Here is a 14,719-nt window from a genome sequence, read left to right on the forward strand (position 1 = left end):
TCTTTCTTTCTTTCTTTCTTTCTTTCTTTCTTTCTTTCTTTCTTTCTAGAAAACTGAATCCAACCTTGGTCTGTAAGAATTGAAATTCTTAGACTAATAAAAAAACAGTTCAACTTATAACTTTGTGGGCAATTCCTTGAGCTCAAAGAGGCAACCAATAGGATCCTAGACAAGAACTGCACCATCTCTAACAGACAAAAGCACATATAAGGCCGCCAGTCTTTTATGCTACACACACACACACACACACACACACACACACTTTACTTTTTAAAAACAATGAAAAATATTTAAATTTTTTTTTTCAACGTTTATTTATTTTTGGGACAGAGAGAGACAGAGCATGAACGGGCGAGGGGCAGAGAGAGAGGGAGACACAGAATCGGAAACAGGCTCCAGGCTCTGAGCCATCAGCCCAGAGCCCGACGCGGGGCTCGAACTCACGGACCGCAAGATCGTGACCTGGCTGAAGTCGGACGCTTAACCAACTGCGCCACCCAGGCGCCCCAACAATGAAAAATATTTAAAGAAATATTTTAGGCTCTTTCATGAGGCTCTTTATACACAGTTTCCTTGCAGTTCAATCTAACATACTGCCTCTTCCACCAGCTCTGCCTATGAGACTTATTTTCAGTCAAACGTGCTGGCTGTGGGCATATGACAAGTCCCACAACTTGAGATGACCAACATGAGACCTCATGGTCAGTCAGTTCTACTCTAACCTAATATTTGTGAATGAGACCTCACTCTCAACATTCAAAGCCAGACATTCACCTTGGGGAGCCAATGCTGAAAGTCACCATCTTAGCTTGGCCTTTTGACATCTGTTCAGAGTCAAGAAGTCGAAACGTGTTCTTCGCTTGCTAACCTCAGGCCAAAATGGGTAATCCATGTGGGACCTTTGGGACTGACCCTGGGTGACATCTAGAAGCTTGTGTGTGGGACTAGTCATTTCTCCTCTCTGGACTACAGAGATGGCACTTTCCCACAAAAATCCCAAGCCTGTGCGGCGCTTGGGTGGCTCAGTCGGTTGGGCGTCCGACTTCAGCTCAGGTCATGATCTCACAGTCTGTGAGTTTGAGCCCCGTGTCGGGCTCTGTGCTGACAGCTCAGGGCCTAGAGCCTGCTTCAGATTCTGTGTCTCCCTCTCTCTGATGCTCCCCCGTTCATGCTTTGTCTCTCTCTGTCTCAAAAATAAATAAATGTTAAAAAAAAAAAAAAATCCCAAGCCTGAGTGAATGACTCTGAGGCCCTTTCCTCCAGTCTCAGCGTGCTGTTTTACTTTTACTTCAGCTCTCAGGCTGCTACATGTACCTAATACTCAACACAAATACCAAGCTACAGATTCTGAGCCCTAATATCACAGGGAAAGAAAGCATGGCATCTAGTTATTTTCTTTTCCAAAACTATCTAGAGCACTTATTCCCCAATGAAGGGAATGACAGTGGCTGAGAAGTCTTATAAATGGGTGCCCACTTAAAGAAACAGAGGGATAAAAACTATCTCCCCAGGAGGGAGGGGGGTGGGAGACAGGTGATAGATACTAGGGAGGGCACTTGTGATGAGCACTGGGTGTTGTATGTAAGTGATGAGTCACTGAATCCTACTCCTGAAACCAATATTGCACTCTATATTAACTAAAATTACACACACACACACACACACACACACACACACACACCCCACACACGCTATCTCCCCAGTTCCATTGACCACCTGGTCCCTGCTGGGCAACATGGTGAAAAACAAGAGTACAGGTACAAGGCTCTAGCCAACAATGCTCGAAATGAAAGTCTACGGGCCAGGAGGGAAACCCACAGAGACACCACTCCTGTGAATCGTGACTCACATATGAATCATGTCCAAATGCAAGAGAAAATCTGAGTCACGCTTGAGTGCCTGCAGATGGTACAAACTGTCAGGCCCAGGAGGTGAAGGTGGGGTCACAGATGAGGTTCTCTCATTTCTTTTCAATTTTTTAACAAATGAAAAGGTACTAATTATTTATTTAGACCTCACTTTGTCCCCAAACAAGAACCTAGTGTGACAATTTTGCGTTAAGGAGCCCAATCTACTTTTGCTCCTTATAACAACCCTGTGAAGCAGGTAGGCAGGTGAAGATCTTTATGCCCATTATACAGATGATGAACCTGAGCAGCAGCAAAGGCTGAAGGCTAAACTCCAAAGACCATGATGGGCGGGGCTGGGACACTCCCTGATGTATCATAAGGCAGCAGAGGTCACATGTTCAAACCGCATGGTATCACTGGAACCACTAAGTCCAGCTCCCCGTGAGAGGGCTTCCCTTTCATCATTGTTACCCTGCACAAAACTACTTCAAATAGAATCCCAGTGAATGGAGAGCCAGAGCTCCCCAAGGTGAGGAGAACTGGTGTCTTAATCATTTTGTTTCTCCTCAGACCTTAGCACAGTGCCTACAGTTCAATAAACATTCCTGGAATGAGTGAGAGTATAGTGAGTTTGAAGAAAGCAAACCATATTCCATGAAGACTGAGGATGGATTGAAAGGAAAGTCACTTCAAAAACAAGCAAGGCAGAAAAAAGACTGTCCAAGCCTTTGAGAAAAGGAATCTAGTTAATTGTTCAACAAGGTTATAAGACAGGGAAGAAAAGCACTCTTCAGTGGAGGGAAAGCTAACCTCAGAAAACTTTTAGTATTCATTCAACTACCTGATATGTGCCAGGAACTGTTCTAAGTTCTGAAGATATAGTCATGAGCGAAACACAAATCCTTGCCTTGTTGGAGCTTACAATAAAAACCACAAAATTAAAAGACCTAGTATGACAGGTGGCATTATGTAGAAGTAGCAGGCAGGGAAGATGGACGGGAGTGCCAAGGTAGAGAGTGGCAATTTGGGTAAGACCTAAAGGAAGGAACAGAACAAGCTGTGCGTAGGATGGCCATATCATTTATCATTCAATCCAGGACACCTTTGAGAGTGAAAGGGGACACTATTAATAATTACACAGGACAATGAATTCAAACCAGGCTGTCCTGGGCAAACTCAGGCATGTGGACCTTAGCCATAAAGCTCTCCAGTGTAAGTGCAGAGCAGAGGGGAGAGCAGGAAAAAGCACCTCAGATTCAGAGCGTGCCTGATACATTTAGGAAACCCCTACAATAATAAAGTGAGAGGGGAAAGCAGGAGACGAGGTCTGAGAGTAACAAAGGGTTGCAAGAGGGAGGGGGCTCTGTCGGCTATTGTAATGCCTTTGGCTTTCGATCCGAGTGCACTGGGAAGCCCTTGGAGGGTTTTGTGCACAGAAGTTTCATGATCTGACTTCTATTTTCAGAGGGTCACTCTGAATTGCTGTGCTGGAAATAAACTATATGAAAGGGCAAAAAGAGGAAGCTGAGAGACCAGTTAGTGGGATATCCCAACAATCCAGGCGAGAGATGAAGGTACCTTCAATAGGGCTGGGACTGGTAGAGGTGATGACATATGGAAAGATTTGGGATATATCCTCATAGATCTGACATTAATTGGTTATAAATGGTAATAAAAATTATAATGATTTTTATCTAATCCTTTCTGTAGCTGGCTAACATAATCGATCGGGAAGCACAAGATCAAAGATGGGAGTTCAGTTCCCATGTGACCCCTGGCCCCTTTGAAATCACATGCTACTGGTCATAAAGGGAACAGGCAAAGGTAAGGATGATCCTACTTAACTCTATTGGCCTGACTAGAAAAAGTCTGAGGAGCCCACACCTTCTCCAAGAAGCTACACATTCTAGAATATATTTATGTAATTGCGCACTTGCATACCAATTAAAGAGAATAATTTTGTGGGCTGTTCAGATGCTTCTCACATATGGCAGCTTGGTCGTGGAAGCACAAATTCATTTGTCAATAAATGTGCTAAACACTGTGGGGAGAAGATGAATAAAGATAAATTCTTTCAGTCTAGTGCAGAGACAGACATAGAAACAAACAGCGGGATCATGATATGCCAAGTAGTACAATTAGGTTATGCATATGGAACGATGTGGAAACATGCCTAACATCTCCTAGGAAGGCATGGGGAGAACCGCCAGGGAAGGCTTCAAAGAGAAGGTATTTTGGGGGTTGAATCATAAAGACTGAGTTGATGAGGTGCCTGGGTAGTTCAGTAGGTCAAACGCCCAACTCTTGGTTTCAGCTCAGGCCATGATCTCATGGTTTGTGAGTTCGAGCCCCGTGTTGAGCTCTGTGCTGATAGTCCAGAGTCTGCTTGGGATTCTCTCTCTCTCCCTCTCTCTCTGCCTCTCCCCAGCTCATGCTCAGATGCTCTCTCTCTCTCAAAATGAATACCAAAAAAAAAAAAAAAAAAAGACTGAGCTGATGTTTGCCAGGCAGAATCAGGGTTGAAGATAGGGTGAAAGCATATTCTGCAGGGGTGCTAGTCCATGCAAAGAAATATGAGGACAAAGATCTTTGGAGGAGCCACAAGCAATGGCTGGAATATAACACATGCACATCTCATAATACACATGACAAAGGCAGCTCTTACTTGCTGACTGTGCCAGGAACCATTCCAAGCACTTTACATGGATTATCACATTTAATATTCACACAAATCCTCTTCACAGATGATGAAAGTAAGACACATAGAGGTAACTTGGCCTGAGGGCCTCACTGCTCATTAGAAGTTGAGTTAGGACTCACATCTGAAGAGTCTAGAGCCTGAGTTCTTTCTGTATACAGTGATGTGTGGAAGTGGTGGTGACCAATAAGGATGCAAAGGCAGGCAGCAGATGGGTCATGACTAGTGTTACAGGCCATGAACCATGGGAGGGTTTTATACGTGGGAAGGAGGGGCTGATCAGATTTGTATTTAGAAATATCTCCTTGGTGACAGTATGGAAGATGAATCAGAGGGAGCAGGGACAAAGCAGGAAGACCACTTAGAAAATTGCTGTCATAATCCTGGCCAGATATGGCATGGGTCTGAACCAAAGCAGAAGCAGTGAGAATGGAGGGGACAGGCCAGAGTCAAAAGAAAGAGGGAACAGAAGAGGAAGAGTGGGTAGGGGAGCCACAAGAGATGATTTTCCTTGTCAGTATACTGAGGATGAGGTACTTGGGAGTTATCCAAGCAGAGAGGTCCATCAGGTGCATGGACCTATGGCGCAAGAGTCCAAGATGGAGAAGGGTGAATGAGAGATCCAGGTTGCACCAAATGCTTTTCCCATGCATGTGTACCAGGGAATCTTTAGCTCAGATGACTCCATGATGGTGTCATTAGAAGATCTTCCACAACCATCCCCACATAAGGATTCTTTGAAACTTCCCTCTTTTCCTCAAAGTAAATTTCAAAATTACAAAAGACTCATCTTCTGAGGAATCATCTGGTCTACCTAAGCTATCCCAGGCCCAGAACCACTCCAGGACTAGTCGGGGTAAATCCTGGTGCTTTTACCATCTGCACCTGTAATCCCTCTGCTTCAGATCAGCAGTAAAACTAGCTCAAACTGTAGTGCTGTGAGCCCAAGAACAGCCCCTCCTCAGTACAACACCATCCCACACAGCCTAGGAAGCTCAAACTCTGGGTTCCTATAAAATGGCTCTTTGGTTTAGCAAAATGGAAAGATTGCCTTTGATACAAGAGTCTGGTGGCCAAGTAACATTTTAAGTACCCCAAGTGCAGACATAAAATGCATCTTATCACCAAACTATTATCCCATTTGTCTTCTCATTTAAAGAGAAATAATAAAAGAACAAAAGAAACAGAGAAAGAGGAAGAGAAAAAAGAAAGAAAGGATGGAAGGAAGGAAGAAGTTAATTAATGACAATCCTTTAGGGATTCTCTTATTGCCAACCAGTTTTCAAGACTTAGCTACTGACCTCTAGAAATATTGTTGGATGAAGCAACCAATGAATGAAGGAACAATTCATTAACCAATTTCATACAACTTCACTTTCACTATACCTTCTTTAAGCTAAGTTTCAGAAATGCAAGTTAGTTATAGAAAACTAAGACATAGAGCAGCAGCCCCATATCCACCCCCAACTAAGTTTTAATGTTTTTTACACTCATGTTGAACAATATCTGTCTTTTGAGGCTTTCCAAAATCTGCCCTTATTCATCCCAACTCCTGTTCCCCTACATCATAAAGATACTCTGAATGGTGTGGTCTAAATGAGGAACAGCAGTCAGGACACCTGGCCACAGGCTTGAGAGATTCAATTAATATCTCTATACCTCAGGACATTAAGTTGCCCCATGTGCAAAACATACTTAATAGTATATGCCCTCCTAGAATGATTGCATGACATGGTAGATATACATGGTCTTCCAGAAAGCATGTAACCTGTGTTAGTGGAAGTCCATTCTGTCCCTGCCTCCCTGCCTCCACACCGAACCTTGACCTGCTACCTCTCTAGGTAACCAAATCCTACGGCTTCAAGTCTGAGGCGCATGCCCACTTCTCGAAGCTACAATGCCACCGTTCTCCTTCCTGATCTCACAACTGGAACCACATTGTTCCCCTCTGGGTCTCTCCTGATTGTTTATATACCTGCTGCTGAGTAAGCCCCCCACTAGCAGAACCAGAAGCTCCTCCAGAGCAGAGGCTACTCCTGCTGTCCCCAGTGTTACCCTCGACACCAAGTTCATTAGGGGCCCGCAGTCACGACTCACTGACAGGGCGATGATGAATGTGGCTTGACCAATGTGTTCTCAGCTAAAACCGTAACGTGCAGCCCATTTATAATTCCATGCATTATACAGCACTGCTTCTAAATAGGTCACCCAAAATTGTGGCTGAAATGATCCCAAAATAGACATGGCCCTGCTTTTCTGGTCCCTGTGTCGTTTCTAGATGTAAGCCTGCAACTCTGAGCATCCCAACTCTGTTACCTCTTGGATTGGTTACCTGCACCACTGTTGCTAAGCAGGCTGACAGAAAGCTCTTCTGTTCCACTGAAGTTCAAGAAGGACATGCTGTCACCAGGCTGGCGGGAAGTGCTGTGCCTGCAGAGAACAGAGCCCAGCCACCTGGCTTAATGCAGAGCATTACCTCTTTTATCCTGTTCACCCCATATCCCAGGAGTCTCGATCAAAAACAGCTCTGAATATCTAGCTACACAGGCTGGCAACAACTGGGAGCCATACCACAGGCTACTGGACTTCAGTGCTTGGTGTCTGTGCCAGATCTGGTCTCCTGTGGCCTGCTTGTCCTGCCCTGGCACCCCAAAAACTGCTTTCCCACTGCCATACTGGACTGCCAGCCCTTCCTCATCCTCAGCTCCCCACTGCTAAAACAGACAGGCGGCTATAAAGTGACTGAAAAGAGGTACCAAGTGAGCTGACAAAGAGGGTCATGTCCTGCCCATATCTCTCATCCATTCCACGGGATGTCGAGATGATTGAAAAAGGGACCAAAGAGACTGCCCTTTGCAAAGTGTTTCCTAAAGCATCACAGGAACAGTGAGGCCAGTTGTATCCCCAGCTCATGTCTGTCAAGTAAGTGACTTTATTCCTGCACTGACTCTCTTGGATGCTTTCTAATGCATTCAGAACTCTGGTTCAACAAGAGTTGTTTCTATAAACACGGGCCTTGATTTCCATTGCTTTTAGCAGAAACAACTTCTAAACTCAACAGTGGGATTTCTCGGTGGCCAAAATGACAAAAGTCACAGACTTCCCAGAACACACAGCATGAACAACCTGTCTCAGCACTCATTTTCACTCTTGGCTGAGGTTTAGAAAAAACTCATATTTGAGGTTTACAAAGTGTGCTTTGAACTAAAGCTAAAGCAAGGCCTAGGTAACGTGTGGCACAGCGTCAGGCTGTTTGCTTTGCACTTGGCCCAGTGAAAGGAATGGAACTGACAAAGGAAGGGCTTGATCTCATACTGTCTCATCAAGTCTTGTAACCATGACATTTTGTCAGCAGACTGTTCTGCCATGGTTCTGGGTACCGCGGAGTTTCTCAAGGTACTTTCTGGAGCCCTATGCACATCCTCACCTTCCAGCAGCTTCATGATACGCTAACTCCAGCAGCTCTGCAGAGGAGTGAGTTGGGTCCCTCTGCCCGCTGCCCTGCAGCTCCGCCATATTCTGTCGGGTCTGGTGATGGATCTGGATGGCCTCTCCGGATGGTCCTACCCAGACAAAGATCCACTGAGCATCATTCCCACCCAACAGCTAGTGCTTTGTACTTAGCTTTACTCTTCCTTCTTTCCAGCTGCTGAGACGTGGGCGCTGGGAGAGACCGGAAGGAAAGCACACCAAGGGTAATATTACACATGTGATCCTCCAGCTTCCCAAAAGAACATCTCCTCTTCTAAGCAGGACTCATCTTCCTGTGGGGCCTCACATTTGTCACCCTGTTCAGCCTAAAAACACTTCAGGAGTCTCTGTCTCATGCATGTCAAACTGAGATGCCATAGAGAAACACTGAAGTACAGGAGTAGAGGGCACCTCCCAGAAGGAATGACACAAACTAAACAACAAGGAACACATGAGTGAAACGTCAATGACTCTGTTAATACGTAAGACGTTGACAGCTGTGACTCCAAGAAGCAGAGGATGCGCAAGTGCATAAAAGACATCAGGTGGGTGGGAGAGAAATCACAATTAGTCAAGTCTATTCAAAAATGCTTCCTGGGGAAGGAATTTCAGAGGTGAGTGTTCGGCAAGGTTAGTAGGAATGGAAAAAGAGGGCACTTGGGCAGAAGAAATAATGTGTGTGAAATCTCAAATGTGGAGGAGGCAAAAGGCATGCAGGAGACCACCAGATGAGCATGGGAAAGAACAGAAGCTCTGAGGATGGGAGCGAGGAGATGCAAAGTTGGGGATCCAGGCAAAGGAGGGCCTCAGCTATCAGCAGACTGGGCAGGCATGAGGACGAAACAGAGGAAGCAGGACCAGAGAGTCCTGTTTTAGTAAAGTGTGCCCAACAGTTGGGGGCAAGAAGAGCTGGAGGCCATGAAAGACACATCAATGGTTCTCCTAAGAGAACTCGAAGGGAGCCCGTGGGGATAACAATGTAAAGAAAGAGACAGTGGAATGAAAAAAAATCCTGTAATTTTGACAGGGATAAGGGGGGCAAAAAGGAGTTTGGGAGTGACCCCCAATTATGGCCTACACAACCAGATTCATTTCTCATCGATTTAACTTTTAACATTAAAAGCAAGTGGAAAAGGAAGTAACTAGACATTTTCAGGCATTCAGCGGGCTGGCTTCCACGAAAAGACCCTGGAGTTTAATGCATCTGTTCCTTCCCAGCCCAGTCAGAGCCCATTAAGCTGAAGTTAATTTTAGCTACAGCTTTATAAAACCGTACTGTCATCCTCTGTAGGAGAAAACACAGATCAAAAAGGACAGGCTAGGAAAAACAGTGGATTGAAGAAAATATCTTTTTAAGTTTTGATTGCTTTCAAACTTTCAAAAAATGGAATCATACAGAATGCACTCTTATGTTGGGCTTCTTTCATTATGTCCATAAACTTAAACATAAATTTGGATGTGGTTGTAGTTCATTCTCATTTCTGTATAGCATCTCGTATTTAAAAAAACCACTTATTCTATCCTTTCTCTTTTTTTCAACTTATTTGAACTAAAACAAAAACAAAAAAACCAGCTCACCCATTTCTCAAAAGTTGTGGTTTTTTTTAGTTGTCAGAGACTCCTGAGAAAAAACAAAATAATATAACTTCTGTGTATTCAAGACATTAATATCACTATCCAGAGAGAGACAGGAGAGGAAGGAATGAACAAGGATAAGCAGCATTACTCTTAGGAAAGAAAGCAGATGACAAAGTACAGTCCCTTTCAAACAGAAGAAAAGCCCTTAGGTTTACACAGTCACTTCCCAAGTGTGTCCTCAAGGATCCCCACAAGAACCCCTGGGGTAGGCAGAGTGGCAATGGATAGCTCCATCTTAGAGGTGGGGCACTGGAGTTGCAGAGAAGTTGAGATTCTTTTTTTTTTTTTTTTTCAACATTTATTTATTTTTGGGACAGAGAGAGACAGAGTATGAACGGGGGAGGGGCAGAGAGAGAGGGAGACACAGAATCGGAAACAGGCTCCAGGCTCTGAGCCATCAGCCCAGAGCCTGACGTGGGGCTCGAACTCACGGACCGCGAGATCGTGACCTGGCTGAAGTCGGACGCTTAACCGACTGCGCCACCCAGGTGCCCCGAGAAGTTGAGATTCTTAACTGAGGCCACACAGCTGGTTAGTGACAAGGACCAGGACTAGCAGCTCCCAGCACAAGGCTCTTTCTTGAGCAACCAACTTACCCACAGGAAAAGTGTGCATCCAGCGCCTTCTGTTGGATGTGAGCTTCATGGGCATTCGTGAGGGGGCAAAGGGGTTAATCAGTGCCCGCTGGGGCGTGTATCCCCCAGGTCGAACATGCAGCATGGATTCTGCGCTGCCTACATGGAACCTTCCCGGCGCACTAGAGTCTCGCTGTGGTGGCTCCATCATGTTCTCCAGGACATCTGTCAGTTATTGTGGAGTTGAGGCACAAAGAGAAAGCACAGAGCCATGGTGAAACCAGGATTAGGCAATCAGCCAAGGCTGACTAGAATCTTGAACGTCATACATGTTAGGGAGTGAAAGAAATAAGTATAATGAAATGAAACACTGGGTTTGTTTACTTTTTAAATACTTGGGAGAAGGAAGTTCTGGCTCCTAAATTACTGGCCCAATAAAGCCACACCAAAACCTGATGGAGGGAACCACCCATCACCTAGAGACCCTGCACTTTGAGCTAGATGCAATGACTTGAGTTGTCTCCCTGGGAGATAGGGTGGGTATATTCTATATTTGGTGTCCAGAAGGGCAGACCCTGATAGAGATAGCCAGTGTGTTCATTAAACCCATTTGATTTTCCTCTTAGGCACATGAGACTATAGTTTCTAGCCCCTCTACGCTGGGGCCAAATAACTTTGTTCTACCTCTTACACTGTTGGTAGGAATGCAAACGGGTACAGCCACTGTGGAAAACAAAATGGAGATTCCTCCAAAAGTTAAAAATAGAACTACCCTATGATCTAGTAATCGCCCTAGGTATTTACTCAAAGAATACAAAAACACTAATTCAAAGGGATACATGCATTCTTATGTTTATAGTAGCATTATTTACAACAGCCAAATTATGGAAGCAGTCCAAGTCTCTATCAATAGATGAATAGATAAAGAAGATGTGGTATATGTATACAATGGAATATTATTCAGCCATAAAAAAGAATGAAATCTTGGGGTGCCTGGGTGGCTCAGTTGGTTAAGCGTCCGACTTCGGCTCAGGTCATGATCTCATGGCTCATGAGTTTGAGCTGCATGTAGGGCTCTGTGCTGATAAGCACAGAGCCTGGAGCCTGTTTTGGTTTTTGTGTCTCTCTCCTTTTCTGTGCCCCCCCCCCCCCCCACCCCAAACTAAATAAACATTTAAAAAAAATTAAAAAAAAAAAAGAATGAAATCTTGGCATTTGCAACAACATGGATGGAGCTAAAGAGTATAATGCTAAGTGAAATAAGTCAGAGAAAGACAAATACCATGATTTCATACATATGGGGAATTTAAGAAACAAAACAAACAAGCAAAGGGAAAAAGAGAGACAGAGACAGAGAGACAGAGACAAACCAAGAAACAGACTGTTAGGAGAACAAACTGATGATTACCAGAGGGGACGGAGGTGGGCTGATAGGTAAAATAGGTGATAGGGATTAAGGAGTGTATATTTTGTGATGAGCACAGAGCAATTTATGGAATTGTTGAGTCACTATATTGTACACCTGAAATTTACATAACACTGTATGTTAACTACACTGGAAATGCCATGGCATGGCATGGCATGACATGACATGGTATGACATGACATAAAATAAAAATAATAACTTCGTTCCAAGCAATAGAACACAGGTAGAAGTGGCATGCTCCAATGAAGGCCTGGACCACAAATATCTCTACTCATGATCTCCATTCTCTTTTCCCCTACTGTGCTAACTTTGGAGACCAGTGCTAACGATCATACCATCCCAGCCTGGGGCCCTGAATGACTGGGTGGATCAGAACCCCCTCCCACTGACTCAGTGACCTGGATATAAGTAAGCAAATATTACTATGTTTAAAAAAAAAAATTCCTGGGAGAAAAGAATGAAGAAATGGATGCATCCAGCATTGACCAGGCAATGAGGTGGCATGACATACAGACTCAACCTGTCTTGTCCAATGGCAGACAGGCTCCCATTATAGAGATGGAGGTAACATGCTACATAACCTAAGTGGATCAAAGAGCTAAAACCCACAACCAGCTCCCCTGGTATGCATCCCATGTTCACTAAAGCAATCACCCACATCAGAAAATGGGTCCAGCAGATGCAAATTCCATGGCATCAAGGAATATGTTTTGTCCACCATTATTTAGCCAATGCCTACCAAAGAACCTGGTATATAGTAATAGCTAATTCCTTAAAGCTGATTTGCATGCAAGAAGGGAACATTCAGATATCTATGAAAGCTATATTTTTCACTGTTTTATTAAAATTTATTTATTTATTTACTTATTCTGAGGGAGACAGAGACAGCACAAGTGGGGAGGGGCAGAGAGAGGGGGAGGGAGAGAGAGAGGGAGGGAGAGAGGAAGAGAGGGGGAGAGAGAGAGAGAGAGAGAGAGAGAGAGAGAGAGAGAGAGAATCCCAAGCAGGCTCTATGCTATGTGCTATCAGCACAGAGCCCGATGCAGTGCTCCAACTTACCAACTGTGAGATCATGACCTGAGACAAAATCAAGAGTAGGATGCTTAACTGACTGAGCCACCCAGGCACCCCTATTTTTTCACTGTTAATTAATGAGTTGATGCTCAGGTTTACCAAATAAAAAAGAAAATGGTCTACTTAGTTATCATGAAAATAAAAGGAGAAAATCCAATTTTAAAAAAGATAAGTTAACGCTTTGAAAAGGATGAGAAATAGGACTAAGGGATAAGGGTGCCTGGCTGGCTCAGTTGGTAGAGCATGCGACTCTGTCTCAGCATCATGAGTTTGAGCCTCACATTGGGCATGGAGCCTACTTAAAAAAAAAAAAAAAAAAGAACTAAGGGATAAAGTGGGTCAAAAATACATATAGATTGCAACTACCTGGATGGAACTAGAGGGTATTATTCTAAGCGAAATTAGAGAAAGACAAATATCACATGACTTCACTCACATGAGGAATTTAAGATACAATACAGATGAACATAAGGGAAGGGAAGCAAAAATATATAAAAACAGGAAGGGGGACAAAACATGAGACTCTAAAATATAGAGAACAAACAGAGTATTGCTGGAGGGGTTGTGGGAGGGGGGATGGGCTAAATGGGTAAGGGACATTAAGGAATCTACTCCTGAAATCACTGTTGCACTATATGCTAACTTGGATGTAAATTTAAAAAAAATAAAAATTTTTTTAAATATATGTTATAGAAAAAAAATATGTATAGAGGAAAGGGGAAATGTTTTCTATGTTACATTGGGTAGGTAGATGGGTGAGACCCCCTAAACACACTAGAGAAACAGTAAACTAAGGGCCTATAGATTGTACTGCCTTATAATATTCTAGTGAATTGCTTTTTGGCTTTTCCAAAAAACTCCCCAATATCACTAAAGGACACTGAAATCAATTCTACTATTCAGATACATTTTTAAGAAAACTATTTTCAAAGCTACTTTCAAAGCTACAACATTATCTCCTCAGAGATCTGGCTTTTAGAGCAACAAGGGTTTGGGAAGAATTAATGTTTAGTGTAATTTAGCTTTTGTTACAGATCCTACTAAGAATATTTGCAGAAAAATGGGGGTAACTATCACACAAACTTAGAAATTTCCAGAAAGTGGGAAAGTGCTAGCCTACAAATTTCAAATGTATTAAAATTCCTGAGTGCTGAAACTAATTAAGTGACATAGGTGATATACTATACTCATGTCATTAAATATCTGCTCATTTCTCCTTTTTTAGCATTTCCTATGTATACTTTGAACCAGTTACAAAACAAGCAAAATTTTTTCTATAGTCAAAAACTATGCCCTTGGCATAGTGTATATGGTGCTGGAGGTGATGGCTTCACCTTCAACACCCTGGGTCATAGAAAACATTCCTCACCCTTCGGGAATCCTTCCAGGAGGGCAACAGAGGGCAGCTTATGTGTATACAACATTCCTAAGTCAATGATCAAAAGTCAGGAGGGCTGTGCTTCCATTTATATAACATCCTTGAAATTAACAAAATTATAGAGCAAGAGAATGATCAGTGAGTGTGTGTGGCTATAAGGGGGTAACACAAGACAGCCCTGTGGTGATGGAATAGTTCTGTATTTAATTATGATGATAATTATAAATAAATAAATCTACACATGTGATAATAATGCATAGAGGAGTGCCTGGCAGACTTAGTCATTAGAGCATATGATTCTTGATCTCAAGGTTATGAGTTCAAGACCCATATTGGGCATAGAGCTTACTTAAAAAATAAATAAATAAACAAACAAACAAACAAATATGGAATGCCTGGGTGGCTCAACAGGTTAAGTGTCTGGTTCTTGATTTCAGCTCAGGCCATGATCTCATGGTTCATGAGACTGAGCCCTCTGTTGGGCTCTGTGCTGAAAGTATGGAGCCTGCTTGGGAGTATCCTTTTCCCTGTCTCTCTGTCCCCACCTCAAAATAAATAAACAAACATTTAAAAAACAAAACAAACTGCACAGAAATACACACGCACAAA

At 43.4% G+C, this 14,719-nt stretch overlaps 1 protein-coding gene across 13 annotated transcripts in view; it reads right to left on the bottom strand.

Moving 5' to 3' along the window:
- The window catches only part of DEPDC5 (DEP domain containing 5, GATOR1 subcomplex subunit), a 126,986-nt gene that overhangs the window by 60,466 nt on the left and 51,801 nt on the right, over window positions 1-14,719 (bottom strand). For 8 of the 13 annotated variants that reach the window (XR_005787036.1, XM_040463991.1, XM_040463994.1 and 5 more), the window contains 3 exons: window positions 10,254-10,457; window positions 7,976-8,111; window positions 6,881-6,978 (listed from right to left, as the gene is read on the bottom strand). Coding sequence is in view for 10 of the 13 variants with exons in the window: in XM_040463991.1 (XP_040319925.1) it covers window positions 6,881-6,978; window positions 7,976-8,111; window positions 10,254-10,457 (438 nt within the window). In the remaining 3 variants the exon portion in view is untranslated. The remainder of the gene's footprint in view (window positions 1-6,880; window positions 6,979-7,975; window positions 8,112-10,253; window positions 10,458-14,719) is intronic. The other 5 variants (XM_040463996.1, XM_040463997.1, XM_040463995.1 and 2 more) reach the window with 2 other exon arrangements.

This window comes from Herpailurus yagouaroundi, unplaced genomic scaffold, assembly GCF_014898765.1.
Source record: "Herpailurus yagouaroundi ecotype Mexico unplaced genomic scaffold, PumYag 428, whole genome shotgun sequence".
Classification (NCBI taxonomy): domain Eukaryota; kingdom Metazoa; phylum Chordata; class Mammalia; order Carnivora; family Felidae; genus Herpailurus; species Herpailurus yagouaroundi.